The sequence below is a fragment of the Aptenodytes patagonicus genome, chromosome 1, assembly GCF_965638725.1.
Source record: "Aptenodytes patagonicus chromosome 1, bAptPat1.pri.cur, whole genome shotgun sequence".
Taxonomy (NCBI): domain Eukaryota; kingdom Metazoa; phylum Chordata; class Aves; order Sphenisciformes; family Spheniscidae; genus Aptenodytes; species Aptenodytes patagonicus.
In genome coordinates, this window is record NC_134949.1 from 13,440,936 (window position 1) to 13,465,100 (window position 24,165).

Below are 24,165 nucleotides of genomic sequence, written 5' to 3' on the forward strand. Positions count from 1 at the left end.
GAAATTTTTCCTCACGTCCAATGTAAACCTCCCCTGGCGCAACGTGAGGCCATTTCCTCTTGTCCTATCACTAGTTACTTGGGAGAAGAGACCAACACCTACCTCGCTACAACCTCCTTTCAGGGAGTTGTAGAGAGCGATGAGGTCTTCCCCTCAGCCTCCTTTTCTCCAGGCTAAACAGTCCCAGTTCCCTCAGCCGCTCCTCATCAGACTTGTTCTCCAGACCCTTCACCAGCCTCGTTGCCCTTCTCTGGACACTCTCCAGCACCTCAACATCCTTCTTGTAGTGAGGGGCCCAAAACTGAACACAGTATTCGAGGTGCGGCCTCACCAGTGCTGAGTACAGGGGCACGATCACTTCCCTACTCCTGCTGGCCACACTGTTTCTGATACAGGCCAGGATGCCATTGGCCTTCTTGGCCACCTGGGCACACTGCCGGCTCATGTTCAGCCGGCTGTCGACCAGCACCCCCAGGTCCTTTTCTGACAGGCAGCTTTCCAGCCACTCTTCCCCAAGCCTGTAGCGCTGCATGGGGTTGTTGTGGCTGAAGTGCAGGACCTGGCACTTGGCCTTGTTGAACCTCATACAGTTGGCCTGGGCCCATCGATCCAGCCTGTCCAGGTCCCTCTGCAGAGCCTTCCTACCCTCGAGCCTTCCTACCCTCAAGCAGATCAACGCTCCCGCCCAACTTGGTGTCGTCTGCAAACTTCTGAGGGTGCACTCAATCCCCTCATCCAGATCATTGAGAAAGAGATTGAACAAGACCGGCCCCAAAACTGAGCCCTGGGGAACACCGCTCGTGACCGGCCGCCAACTGGATTGAACTCCATTCACCTTCATTCACCTTCCATTCACTCTTACTTCATCTATAGCTTATTCTGTATATAATATAACACTGGAAGGGTCAGCAGACTTCTTTTTTTGTATTAACTTTTTTCCACAAGATGACAATGCTAAAATGATGAAGTGCATTTAAAGATAATTTTACATAAGGCACAGTTTGATCTAGAAGGCCATATATCATTTCATGTAATGAATGAAGATTTTGTGCAATTCACTTAGTCTGCGTAAGCAAAATAAAAACAAATTGAGTGGGGGTTAAGTATGAACTGTTGCATGATTCAATCATAAATCAAGATTAACTGAGGAAGAAGAGAATTCATTCATATGGTAGTTGCACAAGCATGTAATCTGTTTTGTTCAGATAGGCGTAGGTTATGTCACACGACTGGTTACTTGTACATAGATAATCTCATCTATCACCTTTTATTCCCCCAAATCTATCCGTAGCGCAACTCTTCAAGTCTTATCCTTTCTCTCCATTTCTGTTGAAAGGAAGTAGAAATGGAGAGCTTATCCCTCATTTTTCAAGGTTTTGTATAGCTTGAGGGATAAGTCCAAGAATAGAGGCCTGAGTAATGAGGTAATATGAACAATATACTGAGAAAAGACAGCTGTGGCTTTTTTGCAAACCTTCACCAAAGCTATGTCTACAAAGTGAGACAGTTAAAAATCTGCATAAATAGCCATATGTAACAAAGACAGTGGATGTTTCAGTATGTGGTGGCAGAAAACTGATTACCAATGCTTTGTGTCATAATGCCGTATGAATGTTAAGTCTTCATTATTAAAGCTAATCCTTTTTTTTTTTACTTTTCAAAATGAAGTGGTTTGGCCTTTAAAAATAAGTAAGTTTTTCTTTCATCCGTTTGACTATTTGGGTTCTTCACCTGTATGGTGGATGTAATAATTCATAGGAATGTTGTAAAGAATCATTAACTTGTTGGTCAGAGCTCTGGGATGAAGAGGATTTTTGTTTTGTTTTGTGTAGCTTTTAACTAAGAACTTGATTCTGTTTGCTCTGCACCAACAGCTGCTTTCCATTTGTTTTGCCTCTTAATGGTGTTACTTCCCTCTGCCTTTTCAAACTGTCATGACAAGTTTTCCATTATGTTTATTTAAGTTTATTTCTCTTAGAGCGTGAATATAGAGAAGCTGCAGGGGACATCCATCAACATATCTACTGAAGATGGGCTGCTGAAAACTAAGTATCTCTATGCAGAATCATCATCTCTGTCTTCAGTAGCTGGTGATATTCTGCTGGGAAGCATTCATGGTAAGAAGGAAATACTGTCACACGTTTAGCTGCTTTGAAGGTATTCATAATGTTCACAGTAACAAATGGACCTATGCTATAGACTATCACTAAATCAGCTGCGCACAGTATATGAACAAAACAGTTCTGTATCTGTTAAAGACTGAATTGATGAGAATTAACTTACCATATAGTGTACTGTATTTATTTTTAAAAACAATTTTATAAGCACACTTGTGAAATAGCAAAAAGTGTATATTATGGGAAGGAAACATCACACATACTAAGGATGTCAAAATACTTTAAAACTCAGCAATGAAAATTGTACTAAAAGTAGTAAAGAGGCTTCCTTCCCCTCTCTCCATCCTTTCTTTCCTTCATAGGAGAAGTAACTGTTACAGCATCTACTAAGAACTATGGTAGAACCTGGTTGTATTTAGAAGTTTTTAGCAGAAGTAGTCTCTCTGTGTGCTGGCACCCGATACTAATAGAGTGGTGACAGTTTCTGTTCTTTGGGGGGGAAGTCTCTAATCCATCCACCTTTTAATGTCTTTCACCTAGAACTAAAACTAATTAACTTGAGTGCCTTTATATAAACAGCAGTCAAGGTTGGAATCTGGTGTGGTTTTCTAATTTAACAAAATTACCACTGAATTCTGACTATGCTGTAATGTATTTGTGGTGATTTAACATTAAGTAAAACAAACTGGAGGATGTACAAAGAGTGAAAATTACTTAGGTCAGTCAGAGGTCCAGATTTCTAGCTGTATGCCTTATAAACAATTTGCTGCAATTTCTTAGGAATTTTGTGTTCTCATCTTGCTTGAGAAATGACTCTTTTTTCTTCCTTAAAGAAGCAACTCCTTTGTCCATTTATAGTAAATTTAAGAATAGTTTCTAAACCTGTTAGGTAAAGTTCACTTCAGCATGCATAGGCAGAAATAGATTCCCCCCCCCCCCGCCCCTTCTTGTTACTGTATTTTTCTAACATGCAGACTATTGTTACTGGTACTTCTGTCTGATAAGTTGTTTTGTGTTTTCTAATTTCAAACCGAAATAATGATACTGTGGAATGATCAAGTTGTGAGCATGTTCATGCCTCTGTGCGCATCCAATAGTTTGTTTTCTTGGTACAAAAACGGAATGATAACTGCTGTAGTTAGTGACCTATTTCCTTAGTAATGCCTCATTGTCATTTAGCTGAAGAACAATGTGAAAACAAATAGAATTGTATCCAAATTAAATAGACATTTCTCATATTACGTCAGGATTATTTTCATGAGCTCTCTACTAAATGGGTCTGGAACACCTAACGTTATTTTAGCTGTTTCTTTTAAAAACAATTGCACATTAACATTTGCTTGGTACTTCTAGTCTATTTTTTCAGAAAAATATTTTCTGCAAAACATCATGCTCCTCAATCATGTTTTAATAGTAAGAGCAAATACTTTTTAATTCTTTATAATTATTGTATTGCATATATATATACACATGCAAACACATATATATTAGCGGAAAATATAAACTATTATAATTTTACGTTAGAAAAAAATTAGTCACTTTCACTTCTAGTTTTTGCTCATAAGGCAGCTCAATTTTAGTAGTAGTTTTGTTTGTAAACACTTGGAGAGATTGTTTCTTGGGCAATTAAGCCCACTATTTCCCTGTAGCTGACAGTATGCTGATATTATAGTTGGCATAAAATCAGCACATATGTGCATGAAACTGAGCTAGACTTCATTGCTTTTGCACTGAGAACTTTGAAGTTAGGGCAACACAAACTTTACAAACCTGCCTGAGACCCATTTTGTAGTTGAATCTTGGGCTGTACAATTCCAACGCTGTCAGTGCCCAAGCTTTCTTAATTGCTCTTTTGCATGCTTCATACTTTTATGGCAAATGAATAATGCATTATTTCGGAGAAATTGGTTTTGAGTAATTTTCATCAGTTTCTGTAAGAGGCGTTAGAGATGTCAGGTGCCATTGAGCTTTCAAGTTGACACTTGAAAAACAAAAGGGCAACAGCTCTGAGACTGAGAAATGTGCTACTATATCCAAGGGGCAATAACATTACAGTGAAACTTCTCCACAGAGGGGCACATAGGAGAAAAAGGAAACCCCTCGTTCCAGCAGTGCCAAAGTCTTGGGTTGAGTTGCATTACTTATTAATTTATTTTATCCACAAAATAGTTTGTTGGAAAGGAATTTGACATCTAGTCCAACCTAATGCTTAAAGAGGGCTCAGTTAGAGCAAACTTGCTCATGGCCTTGTCTGGTTCAGCTTTGAATATTCTCAAGGATGGAGATTGTGTGACCTTTCTGGGTGACTTGTTCCAGTCCTGAACTATCCTTCCGGGGTGGGGTGGGGGTTGGGGGGAACATCCCTTTTTTTTTTTTTTTTTTAATCATCATTTCCATTATGGCAACCTGTAACCATTATCCCTTCTTGTTGCATCACTATGAGAAGAGTCTGTCTCTTTTCTCTGTACCCTCCCATTTAGATACTTGAAGACCACAAGAAGATTATTCCTCAGCCTTCTCCTTTTAAAGCAAAACAAACCCAGCTTTCTGAGCATCTGTAGTGTACTCTGGGGCCCTAATCTTCTCAATACCCTTCTCTGGCCTTGCTTCAGTACATCAGTGTCTTTCTTGACTGAGAAGCCCAAAATTGGACATGATATTCCAAATGCAGCCTCACAAGAGGGCTTTACCTGCTGGCTATACTCTTAATCATAAAGCTCAGTATGCAGTTGACCTTCTCTACTGACTCATACTGAGGTTGGTGTCCACCAAGATGCCTAGGTCCTTACCTGCAAAGCTTCTTTGCAGACAGTCAGCACTCAACTTTTACTGCTTTACAGGGTTGATTTCTCATGTGCAGGATTTTATATTTGCTTTTGACCTCTTCTGTCATAGCCTAGTAACTGTTTCATTATGTGAGAGAATCACACTGGAAAACATGGTTATTGAAGTTACTTTCTATATTTACACACTAATTAATATATAGGAAAAGGTGAACATATAGCTACCTTGTCCTGTCAGTGACCTGAATAAGACAAAGCAGAAAATCTGCAATGCTTGAGCTTGCCATTCTATAATCCCTTCTGAAAAGAATCTGATATACCAAAGTATGTTCCATAAATTTCAGCTGTTTCTGGATTTCACTGTATATAAAGCAGGATTGTAGAAATTAATTTTATTTTCGTCCCTTTTTAGGCATGTCTGTACTTTAGTCTGATGCAAATTTAAAATGCAAAGTCAAAGTGGTAAAAAGCTGCATGGTGGTTTATTTGCTTTTTCTGTGCATCAGAATAACCCTGCCACTTTGAGAGCCTTCAAAACAAATTGAAGGAATTGAACGTGAAGTGATACCTTTATTTATATCCCAAAAGCCATCTTTTGCCCTGGCCCTATACTCATCCTGACTTGCAATACTGTAGTTTGAAGTTTTATAGTGTTTATGGAGAAGCAAAGCTTGTACATGATAGAAAAGATAACTATTTCTTCAGAAGCAATAAAAAAAGAAACACTAAGCCACTGTCATCAATATTCTATTAAAACTATTATATTTTGGACTTTATAGTATTGCACCACAATGCTGAAATAAGTTGGATGTAATAATCAAACTAATAATTACCTCTAGTCAGGTCTTTCTCTCTTTGCCCTTGATGTGTCCAAAAAATACTTGGCTAGCTTAAAAATTGTAAGTTAAGCGTTGGCCTTCATGGAACAATTACGTGACCAAAGGTACACTTCTGTGCACTGTCTGTAGACAGTGCAGGTCACAACACAGCAGGACGTTCCTATCTGCTTTAAAAGAAACTTTTGTTCCAGCTAAATGTTTGAAGTGAGCCTATCACACTAATATGTTTCATTATGCAACATTAGTCATATCTGCCATGTAAGTTTGTGGTTAATAGGAGTTTGATTTCTACATGTTTAATATTTTTCAAGGACCAGCTTATCAAAACAGAAAGCAAAAATCCCAGAAGAACAAAGAACAGACCAGCAAATCCACAAGTCCCAGGGGCTATATTCAGACAGAGCTTCAGCTCCATGGGAGTTGCTAGCTGACAAAACCCTAGGCTTTTTTGTAGGTTGTATAAAAATAAGTACTAGTCATGATAAAATGGGGAAAAGGGTGGGATAATTATAGTGTGCCTCTTTAAAACAGCAAGCGGTAAAGCCAAATGTCTTTCAAGTTCATTGAAATATGGTTTTGTTTCGACTCTGATTTTCAGAACCCCTAAGTATTTTGTACAGTATGTGCTTGAAATGATGAATTTAAGACTATTGATGATAGGCTGCTTTTCTAGCTTTCAGCCCACGGACCACTAAGAAAAACACTACAGGTCATAGACAGTGGAATGCATTCTACCCTAGTGGATGTTTACGACTGTGTAATTACAGAAGATAGGAGCAGAACTTGATCCATTTGCAATTTTTAAAGGCCTTTTCCGAAAGATTTGAAAATTGTTGTGACTACTGTGTATTACTAAATTGGACTCAATTACTGTGTTCAACCTTATTTTTCAATCTGTTACCCTCCTGGGAGGATAAGAGAGTGGCAGAAATGACAAGTTGTGGTTTAGTTTTTTAATTTAAAGCATTTTTTGAGGCAATTATACATGTGTAACATACATGGAAGAAACTTCCATAGTTCCAAGTATGTTAGACTGTTAGTAGTATAGATGGCTTTTCTGTTATGAGGTACATCTGTCCTCCTTCCAGATTCTCTTGATGCCATAGGTAAAGGAGAATAGTATGTATTTTGAGATTTTTTTTTTTAAGACTAAAACACCAGTGCCAGTTCAAAGTAATGCAAGTTCAGTAGGAGACCATTCTACGTTTTATGCCTTACACACTCTTTTGCTTGATGTTCTTCAGTTTGTCCAACACACTCAGATCTCACTGAAGTCAATGAAAAGCATTGTCAAGGGGCTGTCATGCACATAAGAATAAGTTTGGAGGGAGGTAATGTTCAGTGAGTCCAGGAAGTAGTCTTTGAGGATAAAGCAAAAAATCCCTGCGGGGGGGGGGGTGGTGGTGGTGTATGTATGTATATAAAACAGGAAAATAGAAACTGTTTATGTTACTCATACTATTAAACTACTTAAATCATCCATAGTCCTGTTGCAGGCATCACAGCAATTAAAAAAAAAAATTGGCCCAAAATAAAATAAGAAAATATTGTGCTTTAGCCTCGCAATGCCTCTCTGCTTTTCTCTCCCTCACATCCAGTCTGTGTCTTTAAGCTTTACTCTGAGTGGGTTTTCTTGTCTGGAATCACTTTATTGTTACCCATGTGTTGAGATTTTTGTTTGTAAAGCAATAATATTCAAGCAATATAACAGATTTATGCTATTTTGCTTTTATATGCAAATCAGATATACTACTACAACTATAATGCCCTTGTATAGGATCACATTCCTTTTTAGCCTTTGTTATGATTTCAGAAACCAGTTAAATAATATGCTTTTAACGCTTTCCCCCCCCCCCTTTTCTTTTCCTAATAGGTAACACCAGCCTTCAGACCAAAACAGGGAGTATCACAGTAGGTAGGTTCTACCTTCTCTCTGAGATCTCTTTTTTCACTCTTCCCTTCTCTTTTCAGGAGTAGCACTGATAGCTGTGTAGCTGAAGGAGATCCTTTCCAAACTTGACTGTCAGCCTTTTGGAGTTGGGCAAGGCACACTGTCTAGCTTTTGATACCACAATACTTGCTGGGCTATGCACAAGTTAGACTGAGTCTAGATGTTGTCCTTTTATCCCATCTTAATCTAAAAGACATGAGAAAACACTAAGCGTACATCAAATGCAATCATTTTGCCTTTAACCTAGTTCTCTATCTTATGTTTGATATCAATGATTAGCTATGTTTAATTTTTATATCACAAAGCATTAATCATTGATGTATTACGTATTTGGGAGGGAAGGCTTGTGATAATTTAAACGATGTTTCTAAACTATTATGCTAATCATTGTTTTCCCTTCAGAAATAAAAATGGCTCATACATTTTCTTTCAGGAACTTGAGCTTTTATACAACAGGATAACTTGGAATGATCAGTTATGGTATATATCATATCAGTTGCATTTTATAGTACATCAACACAAAAGTGAGACACTCAAATTCTGGTTATTTCTATGGCAGAAAATTGAAGTAACACAATCATAGACAAGGCTCTTGAATGCACATAGAAGGATTTCCCCTTCTGTAAATAAACTTGGTTACAGGCCCAAATCTCAAAGACTTCTGCTAATGGTAGTAACCATAGTCACTCGTTAGGCATTGTTCAGGGATGATTTGTACTGTTACAACTCTTCTTACGTTTCTAAGTGATCTATATTAACATTCCTGGAAAATGAATGCAATACACATTCTTATGACTTAGTCACTAAACCACAGAATTAAATTAAGCTTGCTTGTCTGTTTTTTCCTTCTGTTAAATAAACTCATGGACTATGAAGAGTGTTTAAAGTTTTTTTTTTTTAACACAGGAGGTAGCTTTTTTCCATCAACAGATGATGATTATTTTCCTTAATTAACCAGGTTCAGCTTAAACATTAAGACACATCTTATAGTTGAATAAACTTTATTTTTCAGATTTCAATTCTGAAAAAGAATTAATCTTTTCCTAAAGAGCATTAAACGTCCTTTAGATTTTTATGGATTTTTCCAAAGGGAAAAAACTTTTAAGATCCAGTGGTTCAACTCAAAAACTTGAGAAAGAAAATGTCAGGTTTTAAGTGAAAGGTTTTTGTGCATGAGAAATTTAAGACACAAGATAGCTTGTTGGATTGCCAGAGACCTGACAGGGATTTGCTGATAGAAATAGGAAGAACAACTCAGATGTTCCAACTTCCTTGGCTGGGATTTCATAGAGATGTAGTTATTTATTTCACTGGAGGCAGAATTTTATCAGTTAACTGAAAAAAATGCAGTCATCTCTAGATTTTGGGGATGTATCCTTTGCTTTTGAGAGATTTATTTACAAGTCAAACTTGCGTTGAGAGTGCTGCATTTTTTTGCAAAATATTTTGGGAAAAATACAAGCAACTGTATTGACAGTTTATTATTCTTGTATAATTCTGCATTAAAACAGGAAAGCAATGCTGTTGTCTCTCACTCCCTTTAATTTTCTGCTTTTTAAAAAATTATTTATAAAATAATTTTATTTTATTTGTTTTTTTATTTTGGTATTACTTGTTTGTGTAAATCTGTTTATTTTTTGAAGACTATCAAAAATTCAATCCGATTTTAAGCATATGGCAGTTTCACACTGACATTGTTAAAATATGAAAGTAGGGATTATTCTTTTTTTTTCTATACTGTCAGCTTTGTTAGTCACTAACAAATTGTTTTCCACCCCTATATTAGAAGCTTCCTGCTTCTTACAAATGTTCTATGGGTTTTGAATGACTTCTTAATTTAAAACAACCAGACCTATTTTTACCTCTAGTTTAAGTTACTACTTAAAATAGTCATTAGAAATCTGAATTATCTTACAAAAAGTGATAGAGTACTTTGTTTTTAGAGCTAGCTTAATCTTTTAAATTTTCATTTGGTAAATTCATAGGAAAACTCAGGTTGGAAGAGACCTCAGGAAGTTGCAGAATCATAGAAAGGTTGAGGTTGGAAGGGACTTCTGGAGGTCATCTTGTCCGGCCCCCCTGCTCAAGCTGTCTCCAGTCTCCAACCTCTTGCTGAAAGCCATGCCAACTGTAAGGTTGCTCAGGGCTTTATCCTGTGGTCTTGAAAACCTCCAAGGATGCAGACTGTACAGCCTCTCTGGGCAAACTGTTCCACTGCTTGACTGTCCTTAGGGTGAAAGATTTTCCTTCTCTCCAGACTGAAACTCTCTTTTTTCAACTTATGTCTGTTGTCTGTCGTGCTCTCATAATGCACCACTCTGAGGAGCCTGGCTCGGTCTTCTTGATCACCTCCTTACAGATACTAGGGGACTGCTGTCAGGTCCTGAAGCAGTCTGTTCTCCAGGCTGAGCAGCCCTCATCCCTCAGCCTCCCCTGATGGGGAAGGTACGCCCTGACTGTCTTGGTGCTTCTCTGCTGAATTCACTCCAGTTTGTTGATGTCTCCCTTCTCTTGGGAGCCCCAACACTGCATGCTGTATTCTAGGTGTGGTCTAATAAGTGCTGCGTAGAGGATGATAATCCCTTCTCTTGATACACTGGCCATGCTCCAGTTAATACTGCCAAGGATACTGTTGGACTTCTTTTCTGCCAGGGCATACTGCTGGCTCATGTTCAGTCCTGCTAGAATTTGCTTATTTCTCAGTGTTATTGGTATGGTCTGATTATGTATTCTCTACTCTGCTGCCAAGCCAAATTTTCCCCTACCAGCTCCAAAAGACATAGTTTTTCCTTTCTGGATTACTTATCTGTAACCCAATTATGCATTGAAGAAATGAATCTTCTGTGTTTGGTATAGTCAGAAATGATAAAGCTTATGGTGCTTGTTTCATTTCAGAGGGGAGGAAACAACCTTAACCAGCTTATGGGCAGTAGGGACTTATTCTGGCAAGGAAAACTGTATATTGAGATCCAAGAAACTAATTATTTTTTTAAATGTCATAGAATCATTAAGGTTGGAAAAGACCTCTAAGATCATCGAGTCCAACCATAAACCCAACACCACCATGCCCACTAAACCATGTCCCTAAGCGCCTCATCTACACGTCTTTTAAATACCTCCAGGGATGGGGACTCCACCATTTCCCTGGGCAGCCTGTTCCAATGTTTCATCACTCTTTCAGTAAAGAAATTTTTCCTCATGTCCAATCTAAACCTCCCCTGGCGCAACGTGAGGCCATTTCCTCTCGTCCTATCGCTTGTTACTTGGGAGAAGAGACTGACACCTACCTCGCTACAACCTCCTTTCAGGGAGTTGTAGAGAGCGATGAGGTCTCCCCTCAGCCTCCTTTTCCCCAGGCTAAACAACCCCAGTTCCCTCAGCCGCTCCTCATAAGACTTGTTCTCCAGACCCTTCACCAGCCTCGTTGCCCTTCTCTGGACACTCTCCAGCACCTCAACATCCTTCTTGTAGTGAGGGGCCCAAAACTGAACACAGTATTCAAGGTGCGGCCTCACCAGTGCCGAGTACAGGGGCACGATCACTTCCCTACTCCTGCTGGCCACACTATTTCTGATACAGGCCAGGATGCCATTGGCCTTCTTGGCCGCCTGGGCACACTGCCGGCTCATGTTCAGCCGGCTGTCGACCAGCACCCCCAGGTCCTTTTCCGACAGGCAGCTTTCCAGCCACTCTTCCCCAAGCCTGTAGCGCTGCATGGGGTTGTTGTGGCCGAAGTGCAGGACCTGGCACTTGGCCTTGTTGAATCTCATACAATTGGTCTGGGCCCATTGATCCAGCCTGTGCAGGTCCCTCTGCAGAGCCTTCCTACCCTCAAGCAGATCAACACTCCCGCCCAACTTGGTGTCGTCTGCAAACTTGCTGAGGGTGCACTCGATCCCCTCATCCAGATCATTGAGAAAGAGATTGAACAAGACCGTCCCCAAAACTGAGCCCTGGGGAACACCGCTCGTGACCGGCCACCAGCTGGATTTGACTCCATTCACCACAACTCTCTGGGCCCGGCTGTCCAGCCAGTTTTTTACCCAGCGCAGAGTACACCTGTCTAAGCCGTGAGCCGCCAGCTTCTCGAGGAGAATGCTGTGGGAGACGGTGTCAAAGGCCTTACTGAAGTCCAGGTAGACCACATCCACAGCCTTTCCCTCATCCACTAGGCGGGTCACCTGGTCATAGAAGGAGATCAGGTTGGTCAAGCAGGACCTGCCTTTCATGAACCCGTGCTGGCTGGGCCTGATCCCCTGGTTGTCCCGCACATGCCTTGTGAGCGCCCTCAAGATGAACCGCTCCATAATCTTCCCCAGCACCGAGGTCAGGCTGACAGGCCTGTAGTTCCCCGGATCCTCCTTCCCGCCCTTCTTGTAGATGGGCGTCACATTGGCAAGCCTAATGTCAGTGTCAGTTTCCCTTATTCTGCTAATTTCTTTCTTCAGTAACCCACACTACATGGCCTGAAGGCCTCAGTGACTTGCTGTGATGCTCACTGTCTTAAATCAACTGAAACCTAACAATTAAGAACATTTCAACTTACTCAAATTTATGTTTTTGAGAATAGTCCTGACATAAAAGTAAACTGAGGTGTCTGAGATATCCTCCATTGTGATGAGTGTTGTCATAAGGCAATTCCCTAGTACTGAGAGAAGACACCAAAGTTTTATTTTAAGAAGGGAATCTATTATGGAAAACAATTATAATATTTAAGACAGTTTTGGATAACTGAAAAATAAAACAATAAACAACTTAGTGTATTTGGAAGTAATGCCGCATCTGTGAGTTTTGTCTTGAGGATTCAGTTTTTAATACATGATCTAGGGAATTTTAAAATTAAAAACCTCATTTCTGAATTCCATTAAAGGCATTTACTGTAATTCATAAAGCACAACTCTTAAGTAATTAAAAATATATCCATGCACACACTTGTCTCTTAATAGCAATTAGTTCTATTCATCTAGTCTTTGCCATCTGCTTGAAGTATGTTAATGTTCTGGTTCTCATTTTAAGTGTCCTTCATCTTTGAACCTTGCATCTCAGAACTTGCCCTTCTTTCTGTGTTCTACTGATGACAAACCTGTAATTTTTTTCCCCATTGTTCCCATGCTTTCTTCCACACCATCCTGTACTAAGGGTGCTGCTCTCTAGGTAGGTTGGAAGCAGCTGCTTTTTCTTATCCTTTGGGTGTCAGACTATGAAAAATGAAAGAAAAAAAAAAGTCCACTATGAGTTAATATCGACTGAGTTACTACTTGGTTTTATCATCAGTCTTTGTTTCCATGTTCCTCTTCCCTCTCTTTGTGTCCTTTTGAATTTAGATTATATAGCATTCTGGACAGAGCTTATGTCCTGGAGAAACTACTTCCAAAAATTGGAGCATACAAAAAAAGTAGCTGCTGCCTGAGAACAATAGCGTTTTCCTTGCAGCTTAAAAGAATAAACTTTTTTACTTCTGTACATGTGCTATTAGCAATAAACAATTTTGGTGATGTTACATCATGTATGTTTTATAGCATCTCATATCATGGTGCTGAAGATTCTGGATGTTGTTACAGTAATACTTAAGTTTATATTGTATTTGGAGCAATATATTTTTTTTTGACTCTTAGAATAGACTAGAATATTTCAGTTGGAAGGAACCTACAACAATCGTCTAGTTCAAATGCCTGACTGCTTCAGGGCTGACCAGAAGTTGAAGCATGTTATTAAGGGCATTGTCCAAATGCCTCTTAAACACTGACAGGCTTGGGGCATCGACCACCTCTCTAGGAAGCTGTTCCAGTGTTTGACCACCCTCTTGGTAAAGAAATGCTTCCTAATGTTGCAGCTTTGAACCATTCCCACACGTCCTATTCATGGATCCCAGGGAGAAGAGCTCAGCACCTCCCTCTCCACTTCCCCTCCTCCGGAGGCTGTAGAGAGCAATGAGGTCACCCCTCAGCCTCCTTTTCTTCAACTAGACAAGCCGAAACTTCTTAGCCACTCCTCACAGGACATGCCTTCTAGCCCTTTCACCAGCTTTGTTGCCCTCCTCTGGACACATTCAAGGATCTTCACATCCTTCTTAAATTGTGGGGCCCATGGGGTTCCTGCCAGCCCTTTTCTCCAGCCTGTCCAGTTCCCTCTGGATGGCAGCATGACCTTTTGGCATATCAGCCACTCTTCCCAGTCTGGTGTCATCAGCAAATTGCTGAGGGTACCCTCTGCTCCATCATCCAGATCATTAATGAAGATGTTAAACAGGACTGGACCCAGTATTGACCCTGGAGTTCACTGCTAGTTACTGGCCTCCAACTCGAAGCTCACAGATGAGCAGTTTTACATAATTTATTGAAACTTCCACAGGAGGTTTTGTGGGGATTTCATATTATTGACAATCATGTTCTGAAGACATATGTGCATCTAGTCAGGAAGTTGCTTCTACCCCAGTAGTGTCTTAAACATTTAAAATAGTAGAGACCTGTAGCTAACTGGTTTGCAGAGATGGTTAACACGGTATGATACGGTCTGTGGAAGAAGATGCATAGATGTGGACAGCATGGATAGATATTCAAAGGGGAAGATCCCATTTGACGTACAGTAGGTCAGAGGCTTATCAAGGTGAAGTTGTACTTGGCACATTGTATAATGATGCAGGATTGAGGCATGTAATGATTTTTTTTGGAACAGAATAAGTTATCCAAAAGAGACTATGGCCTTTAAAACCAATGGATACAACTTTAAAATTGAGGTAGAAAATAGATCATTTAGAGGTAAATGCATAATCTGGACAATTTAGTTAGCAAAGGAACTGTTTTCATGAGAGATTTCTTTGCTTTCTGTGTTACATCATTTGTTTTGCAGGGTCCGGATTGTGAGTATGGTAAGGACTGCTAATGATTGTTTTAGTAGTATGTGCAATTAGTCTATTTAATGTATGCATTTCAGTTTCTCATAATATTTTTCATGTGACAATTTTAGGATAATGAACTAAAACAAGAAAATTGACCAGTCTTTATCAACAAACAATACTAGATAGCCAGTTAAGTAGGAATTCAATCTTCCTCACGCTTCAGATATGTTGGAATCTTATACTTTCTCCTGTCTTTAACCAAATCGTAATCAATATTTTGTGTTTTCCTATTGAAATCAATTTTGTCACTGATTTTAACATGAGCAAGGTCAGTCGTTATGTGCTGTTAGGAAAAGTAAATATGTTTTTGCTTAGATTTAGGGAAAGATCACTTGTGTTTAATCCTTTCTTTAGTACTTATCTTTATAAAATGAAGGAAGAAGAGATACTATATGTTGTGAACGATGTTTCGGTTTTGTCACCTTTGTGGGCCTTTCAGTGATCTTCAGTTGTATGGTCTTTCTCAAGTTATGTGACTTAGGTCTTACTCTTCAAGCTGTACTTTTTTTTCATAAAGCTTAACAAAAACTTTGTCAAGGACATCTTGCTTCACTGCTTCTTTTTTCCCCCTGTTTTTTCCTGTACTAGTAAATTCTTAAATAGCTGAAGTTGCTCAAGAGTGACCATCTGTTCTGTTTCCAGTAGAACAATTCATCCTTGTATTTCCCCTTGAGTTGTCAGTCCTTACCAAACTCTGAATGCAAACGGTGCACTTTTTTCTTGTTTTTACCTTCAGTTATTCGCATTGATCTCAGCTTACACTGGGTGTGTATTTAAAAATAAATTGCCTCAGTTTTGTTCTAACTGTAAAATATGTATTGTCTCCATTATTATTTCAGTTATGTATTTTGTCCTACCAGATTGTTACATAATATAGGGTAATTTTTCTTGTTGAAATACTTACTTATTTAAATTTGGATTTTTTGTTTTTCCTGTTTTTAATCCATTTTCCATTTTTTCCCCCCTTTTCATTGTTTCGAGTTAGACATAAAACTTAAACAGCGGCTTGCTTAGACTTTGCAGAAGTGATGACAACTTCAAGTCTCTTGGCATTCTTATTTGTATCTAAGCATTTGTATTTCATATCATATCCATAAAGTTCTTTCCATAAATCATATTCAGTTGTTTCCGTAAAATATATTTCATGTTACTTCCATAAATCAAAGCTAAACAAGTATTGTAAAGTCAGCTTTAGTGTTTGGTTAATGCTGCCGAGGTTCTCGAGTGTTTCTGAAACTTTGCTGCTGTATTTTCTTCTTCCATAAGAAACTTCTGTTCAGTGCTATACTCTGGGAGTCAAAATCTGGCAAGTCATCTTCCCAAAATAGTGTTCCGCTTTCCCTCAAGTTGTTTTTTGTTTTTTTGGGGTTTTTTTTGGGGGGGGGGGTTTTTGGGGGTTTTTTTTTGCTTTCAAGGTAAATCTGTGCCTTGGTGAACCTATGCCTACTGCCCTCTTCCTGCATCCTTTATTCTGTTTATGCCTTCTGCAAACAGAATCCAGTCTCTCTCATGAAATTGGAGTTCTTTTTTTTATGTATATACATATATATGTATAAAATTGAAAATCTAGAAAGGAACTTTCCGTTCAGTCTTGAAGCGGGGCTAATAGATTTGCAAAAGGCATCTTTCCACTGTGAAGAATTTCACAAGAGCTGCTTTTGCATTTGAAGAGTGGGAAGAGGAAGGATTTGCTCAATAAACATTGGTCCCTGTAAAGTACCGTCAGCTGGTGCTCTTGTACAGACTGTTAGCAGTTGTTCTCACTGGAGAGGGTTGCTGTCCTATCACAGGAGACTCTTCTTTCTCGTAGTGCAGGTAAAGGAACTATTGCATGTTTTGTTTAAAGCAGAAGAGTCGAAGGCTGGATATTTCCTGTATTTGTTGCCAACAAAATCTCTGTCAAGGTTATGTGGAGTCTCAGTGACTGGCTGTTCCTAATCTGATTTGGAGTATCTGCAAAAATAGCTTTTACATGAAAATATTCATTTATCGCTACAAATAATTTTCATTAAAAAGGTTGATTCATATAAAATTTTTGTTTCAATGACTTCCATTTTCAAACTTACGAGCATTTTAAAAAGTTATTAATAAAATGTTTCGTTGTGACTTACACAAGCAACACTTTTTTTTTCCCAGTTCATTAATTTCAGTTAACGAAGAGTTAATTTTTTTCTTTCAGATTTGGAACAGAACTTCCTTAACACAATCTACTGAGATGAGAAAAACATTGCCATCCAATTCTAGTCGTAATTGTTTTCTTGTAGTCAAAGACAGTCTCAGTTTCTCAGCTGACTAAATATGGATGGGCTACTTTTTTTTTTAAATTACTTTCCCCTCCAAAGAAATCAGTTTTAGCTGTGGCATAATAATCCCCTTCTATGTTTTTGCTTTTGTATGTAATACACTGATCTTCCACATCTGTGCTTGAGATCAGGCATCAGAAAAGCTCCAGATGAATGTATTTAGAGCTAAAACTGTATGGCAAGCTTAAGGCATTAATGTTAGACGTCCTTGTTATGATGAATTAACTTCATTCTCTCCATAATCTTTTTATTTTTTAAAATAGGAAGTTTCATTCAGGTTTGATTCTGTTATTTTAGCTAGTTCTGAAAGTTTGACTATGTTTCTTTTTCTGTGCACATCCGGAAACTAAGAAAAACAGTCTCTATCAGTATTTCAAGATTTCTTGCCAATACTTTCATTTCTAGCAGTGTATCCAAAAAAATATTTCACTGACTGCCTTTTGCTCACATACATTCATAATTTTTTTTATGCTTCTCTAGAGTTGCTTCATAATTTCTTTGCAATTTTTATTAGCTATAGGTCAGATCAGTAGTTCAAAAGTTAACTCTTTAGGACTTCACAGTAATATTGTGGAAATTTGTGTATTTAAAACTGGAATACATTGCAAGTAATTAAAGACTACTTCTCAAGTATACAATTAAGGCTTCTTAAAGGCTTTCTATTTGTAAAAAGGTTTCTTCAGAAAGTTTTGTTATCATAATTTTAGCTAATAAGGTATAGAAGAAAATGTAGGTGTCTCTATTCCAGGGCAAAGAACGAATGCTGTTTTCCTATGTATATTTAAGTGCAATAGTTATTCAAGCATTTGTTTAAAACTCAGATGTAGTGAATCAGACTTTACAAAGCCTGATAACACAGTTCTTCTGTGTAACAACATGTTACATTGCACAACTGCTTGTTTGCATGGGGTAGCTTTCCTGGGTAAAGTTCTCCCTGTGCAGAGTCTGAGCAAATGAACTCTTTTGGAAACTAAAATAGATCTTAGTGTTCAAATTTTGTGCTTGATCTTCGCATGAAGATGAATTCATCCTTGTAGAAAGAGGAGAGTGTTGTTGAGGCCTTGCAGATGCTACGAGTCCAGTAACAACGGCAGGGCTATGGTCTTGGGACCAGCGTATGCTGCAATTCTGGACTGGGGAGAGAAGTTTTGTTCAGAAACCTGTTTTTCTAAGACAAGTCTTATCTTCAGTTACTGAATATAAGATACTTCTCAAACACAGGAGAATTGACAAAATCAGTTCAAAGTACAAAGACAGATTCTAGCAAATTTTTATTTAAAAAGAGTGAATGATACACAAGTTTTTATTTTCTTTTTCTTTTTTTTAGATTCATCAGATGGAAGTCTAAAAGCTTCTACACATCATGGGGCAATAGATGTCTATGTCAGTCAATTAAGAAAAGTGGATCTGAAATCCCAGAAAGGTTAGCAAACTAAAATATTTTTTGTGGCAGCTTATGATGTAAAAGAAAAGGGAGTAAGGGGTGGTTTTTGTTTATCCGTCTGGAAAAAATGAGTTTGTGATTGTTGGTTATCTACATTCTTTTTTACCTCGTTATTAGAAAATGTGTATAAATACTTATAATACAGTAAACTCTCTAAGGGGCAATGACACTTAAAATGGATTGCAGAATTTTTTTGTTTTTCAGTACTTACTTTCTTTCCTGGCAATCTACCCAGCAGAATTCTGCAGGGTTGACTTGGATTACAATCTTACTTTGCCTTCAGCACAATTTACCCCATGGTGCTGATACACATATGTGCAGAGTGACAACCATCACATGTTTACATTTCTTTTTCCTGTCTTTTCCTGGTGAAATGTCCCATTATTGAAATGGGAAGGCAGAAAAACAAAGATGAGAGGGCCTCACCCTACCATTCTTCCTTTTTTTTTTCCCCCTGATTACTCACTAGAATTTTACTTCTTAATAAAGAGCTCACTCCTGAAGTTGGATTCATAGTTTTACAGTATCATATCTTCTGAATGGCAAATAACAAAGCCCTGAATACATCTCATTAGTCCTAGGTTTGAAAAAAAAACCACTACAGCATTTCTATAGTTGACTTTAACATCATGTCAGACACTTCAGGTAGTTTAAATGAACATGGTATTTGGTACCCTTCTCTTGTTGTCTGTGAGACAATGCCTGTGCCCTGTTAAAACCTAGCAGTTACTCAGAAGGGGAATAATGAAGGAAATGCATTGAAATCACATGTGCACCATTCTTCTGTACAAGCTGTTCTGGTTCCATTGCTGCAAAGAAATTTATTTTTATATTATTTCCTAGTTACCTTTTGAATCACTTAATACTAAGTTACGTTTCTTTGAATTAGTAGCAAAGAGGAATGTATTTAATAAAAGCTAATTTATGTTGTTTTCAAAACATTGCCTGACAATCTCTTCTGGCAGCACAGTTCAGTAAAGGCAAAGTTGATGAAGTTCTGTTTTCGCTTACCCCGTAAATTCAGAGTAACTGCTGACAGCTGCAGCATAGAAAATGTCCCATTTGTCATAAATTAGCTGCATGTGTGTTGGATTTTATGAGTCACATCACTGAGCAACTCTCCAAGGAGGACCCAAAGATGAAGACCTTTTCCCTTTCTTATCCTAAGGCTTTTGTGTATCCAGCAAAATTTAGGCCTAAATTATACTGACAGTTATTTGTTCATCAGGACTGTCACAGGCAAGTGATTCTGCTGAATTTAAATTGCATAGCTAGGGTTGCTTTCTGACTGCTACTTAGTTGTTATAACATCAGTTTTCTTACCGTGTTCTGCTTCAGTTTTTGGGGTGTATTTAAAGAAACCTTTTTATGTTTTTCTAAAGTGAATGTTGGAATTGGGCAAAAACTAAGGAGCACGTATACAGAAAGTGTATTCTGAATTTTGGTAGGTTTTTGTTTTAATGTGTAGGGCGCAGCTTCCAAACATTGTGACTGAATAATTCCAAATATGACTAACATGGGCAGGTTGGGAGCCCAGCATCTGCCTTCAGTCTGATGCACAGGAGCACATATTTAGGGGAAGCAGAAGCCAGAATTTCTGTTTTTAATCTCAAGGGTAGAATTATTTGGGCCACCAAAGCCACAATTTTGCTAGTAGTTTACATTTTAGTGATACATAGTCTAAACTGGTTAGTCATGTTTGAGACTGCATCTGTTTGAGGATGTGAACAGCTGGCCCTGTGCAGTAAAGCAAAGACAATTGCTAGCGTTAACAGTATATAAATGGCATCTTATCGGTCCAGAGGAGCAGTTCTTTCATAATGTGCCACGCAGTGGCTGGATTAATCATCAGATCCGATCTCCTGTCCTTGCTTAGGAGTGTAAATGTACAACTAGAAGAGGAAACTAAAGTCATAATACTTGTGAGATCTATTAGATTTGCTTCCCTTGATCATTCCTGTAATAAGATTCTCTACCAAGAGCCGTTGCTAGCAGTATATGTCAATGTTAATTTTCATGTTTGCCAAGGAAATACTGTGACACCATTTTCCACGTGACATACAGTATTCTGGTTATGATAAATGAAGATATCTTCATTTATCCTTTCAGAGACAAAAAAAGATGTTACTGTGTCTGAAGGCTCTTAAAATAACCAAACAGTGATTTGATTCAAATTAGCTAAATAATTGCCTGTTTCGTACTTTGATCTCAATGTTAAACTAACTAGCTTTCATTTAAATTTATACCAGGTTCTATTACAGTCAAGGTACCTGCCTCTCTCAAAGCCTATTTACAGTTGTCTGGAAGAAAAGTGGATGTGAGCTCAGAGATCCAGTTAAAAGAAACACAGAGTGCCTCCAAAGACAATCACGTAACTATAAGTGGTAAGGCTTACTAATCTTGGCTTCCAATAAATGTCTGTCTGGCCTTAGTCAAAGGCATCCACGTTTCCTTATGAGTTTATTGCTCTTGGCTACTTCTTGTTTAATCTGTTTCAGGTTCAAATGTTTGCTTGTGCCATTGTACTCCCCGTGTTACTAGATGACTTTCTCATTTTGTTTGGTAAATGACTTGTGAATGCAAACAACTGCTTCTCTAACAAAAGTCTTAGAGCCAGATTCATCCTCAGGATTACTCCAATGAATTTGTGGGATGGAATTCAGGGCTGAATTTGACCCATTGCTTTGTTGGCTTAGACAGTCACATATAATAAATTGCCAGGGAATATCTGTTAAAAATATAATGAAAAGTTTTCTCTGTGTATCTCTGTTGGGTGGGAGGGGGAAGTAAAAGGGGTATATGGCATATTTATAAATGTACAGTATAAATGTTAAACAGTGCAGGATAGGCTGAGAAATGGGTAGGAGATAGCTAGGAGAAGCTAGCTAGGAAAGCAGAAGAAGCTGGAGCGTGGAGGAATAGAGAGTACATGGAAAGGTGCCTGCAATTTCTGGAAACATTCTTCTAATGCATTTAAAATTGAACTCGGGAATCCCAAGTCTTGCTGTTTCCTGCTTTAGAAGACAGTTGTGCAATTCATTGTCAGGGTGTGTATTTCTCTCCTCTCCAGATGTGTCTATCTAGAAGTTAAGGCTGTTGCTGTTACCAATTACTCAGTTTGCTCAAGAGGAAACATTAACGTAATGTGTCTGAAGGCTCCAGCTTTGTTTTTGAATGTGTTATGTCAGTATGACCTGCTATGACAGCAGATTGGGTGAGGCTTTGAGTTTTTCTTTGGGTTTAAACCTAAGAAAATATGCACAAAACTTCTTTTCCTCCCCCATGTAAGATGATAATCTCAAAGTCAGGAAATGTTAGAAGTGTATGTACGTAATTTTAATATGTGGCCTGCTTATATAAAATAGTAGTCTTGAAATGTATAGGTGTCTCTCTTCCTGTCTTGAACAGTAACTAGCATTTAAATTTACTAGTGGTTATTAAATACAAATTTTTAAAAACCATGATTAAAAGTTCTCAGGCTAGAAACCTGTGGAAGGACCCCAGATTCCAGCAAGGTCTATGGAACAAATTGCCTCAGCAATAAAACAACATATCTCCCAGTGAAGGAGGACCACTGGCCAGTCAATCATCTTGTTATTCTGGCAACATTAAAGATAAGAGTGATGTTTCAAATATACATAGTTTAATGGCTTCTCTGGTTTCATGACCCAGTCAGTGTTTATGTAGGACAGTCATCACTGAAGCGGATGCAATTTTTCAACCCACCGTTCTGTATGGAAATCATCTTGGCAGTTGAGGCCAAAAGCGGCTTTAATTAGTTAACCCTCAAATATACATATCCCAAAGGCATGGAAATCAGCAAGAATTATGCAGAGGCAACAACATTTGGCCACTGATTATCAGTTGTTTAAAGAGGTTACAGCATTGCACAAAAAACTTATTAAACATTGATCTAAATTGATCATAATACAGGTGAATGAAAAATATACCCTGGAATGGATTTTCTGCAGGATCCAATTCAGCTAAACTAGTGCTGGCCTGAAGTAATGTATCTTCATCTGTCTTTATACCCAGCATTTAGCTTTGAGTGTTTTCTCACATAATGTAACCAATGATTTATAGCAGCTCTCTCCTCCCTTGTCTTCACTGGTCAGTAAGAAGCAACAAACCTGAAGGGAGATGAAGTAGTTGGTTTTAACCTGTGCTTTGCTCCTTTTCTTACCCTTTTGAACAAAACGGTGCCTCCTCTTTCTTTGCCAAGTCAGTAACATTCCTTTGGCATGGCAAGGGAGATCCTTCCTGCTTCTCCTTCTCTTTACCTTATCCCATGGGGACAGTGTATACTTTCTGCAGGCTGAGCACTTGTCCCTTCATCCTGAACAATATCTTCTTCTTAAGGTTGATATTTGAGAATTTTCTTGTACAAGTAGATTCTGAAATAATTAAAAATCATTTAATACTGTTTCTATATTATGAAAACATTATCCACTGTTAAAGTTTTAGGTACAGAGTCTATAGCTGTCCTGCTGCAACTAAAGAAACGTAAAATGGAGAGAAAAGAGGGGTTTTGCCAAGTGGAAAAATACCTCTGTATTACAAAAGCATGGCAGTTTAGATTTTTATGTTTCTGAGCTCAAAGGTTAGTTTAAAAATAGATGATTTTTCAGAAACTGGCCAGTTCTCATATGGGTAACCCAGGATCTGGCTGCTTTCAGGAAGCTTTACTTGCCTCTGGGAATATTGGGAGAGATGTTGGAGAGGAGGCTTTCCAGTGGGAAGACAGGGTGTAGAGTTCTGTGACTTGGGTAAACATGCACCAGTCTATCACCTGCTCTAGGATAGCCTTCCCTACTGCTATATACATAGCGGCTATGATGTACATCATCACCTTGCTTCATGGCTCCCATTCCCACGCTGAGTGGGGAAGTCAGTACACTGTAATCCCACAAGCAGTCACAGCCAGGGTTTTGCAAGACAGCCAAGGAACAGAGCGGGATTTAGTCAAAGCAAGAAGATGAAAGCCTGGAGTGAGTGCTCTAGAGGCAGAGTGATGAGAGTGTGAAAAGGTGTTTTGCTCTTTTAGAAAAGGAAGGGACTTTCCTGCAAAATTGGGACACTTGCTGAGAAAGGGAAGGAACTAGAGAGCAGTGCCAGGGAGCTTACTCTTCAGGGTAATTTGCAATGATAAGGCATCTGTTTCCATTGACATCAGTAAGCACTCTTAGAAGTAGTATGTATGGTATAATGAAATCTATTATAAAAACAGATTTTTTTCGTGCTAAGTGCTGGTCCAGCTTCCATCTGTGAAAGCATTTGTTTGGCTGTCTAGTTTGAGAGTGCTTGAGTAATTCTAGTAATTTCTAATGGCGATCATGTCAAGGCATTCTCTTCCTTTCCCTGGCAAAGAGGGTAGGAAGAGAGGATTCTGCTTAGCCCTTGCTGCTTGATGTCTGTGCCTTCCCTGTGTCTCCAGGTCTGCCTGTATTCTTAAATCAGCTGATTTAAGAAGCCTGTAGAAATCATTAACTATATCTGGAACTATATATGGTACGAGGAAGGGTAGCAGGCTAAAAAATGTCAAATTTTCAAGCGGAAAAGGAGCTTAGGAGACTGTCATGCCAAAGGGGTTACAAACATGTTGAAGGGCAGGGTTAAAATTCAAATAATCTTGATTTATATGCTTTTTAGGCTATTTTTCTAATAAGTCCTTTTAAGTTCAAAGTATGAAGGTAGGAATAATTACCTGTGTGGTCCCAAGAGGAGGAATATTTCAATAAAAACATCAGGAAACAATAATGTTACACAGTTGCAAAAAATAAACAGTGTATTAATATGACTGTTCTGTAAAAATCAAAATAATCCCTTGGCT

General features: G+C 38.5%; 1 protein-coding gene across 2 annotated transcripts in view; it reads left to right on the plus strand.

Moving 5' to 3' along the window:
• FAM185A (family with sequence similarity 185 member A) overlaps positions 1-24,165 on the plus strand; it is a 48,584-nt gene that overhangs the window by 18,159 nt on the left and 6,260 nt on the right. Inside the window, exons 4-7 of one of the 2 annotated variants that reach the window (XM_076328059.1) lie at positions 1,979-2,117; positions 7,613-7,654; positions 18,219-18,314; positions 20,585-20,719. In XM_076328059.1, coding sequence (XP_076184174.1) covers positions 1,979-2,117; positions 7,613-7,654; positions 18,219-18,314; positions 20,585-20,719 — 412 coding nt within the window. The remainder of the gene's footprint in view (positions 1-1,978; positions 2,118-7,612; positions 7,655-18,218; positions 18,315-20,584; positions 20,720-24,165) is intronic. The other variant, XM_076328070.1, reaches the window with a different exon arrangement.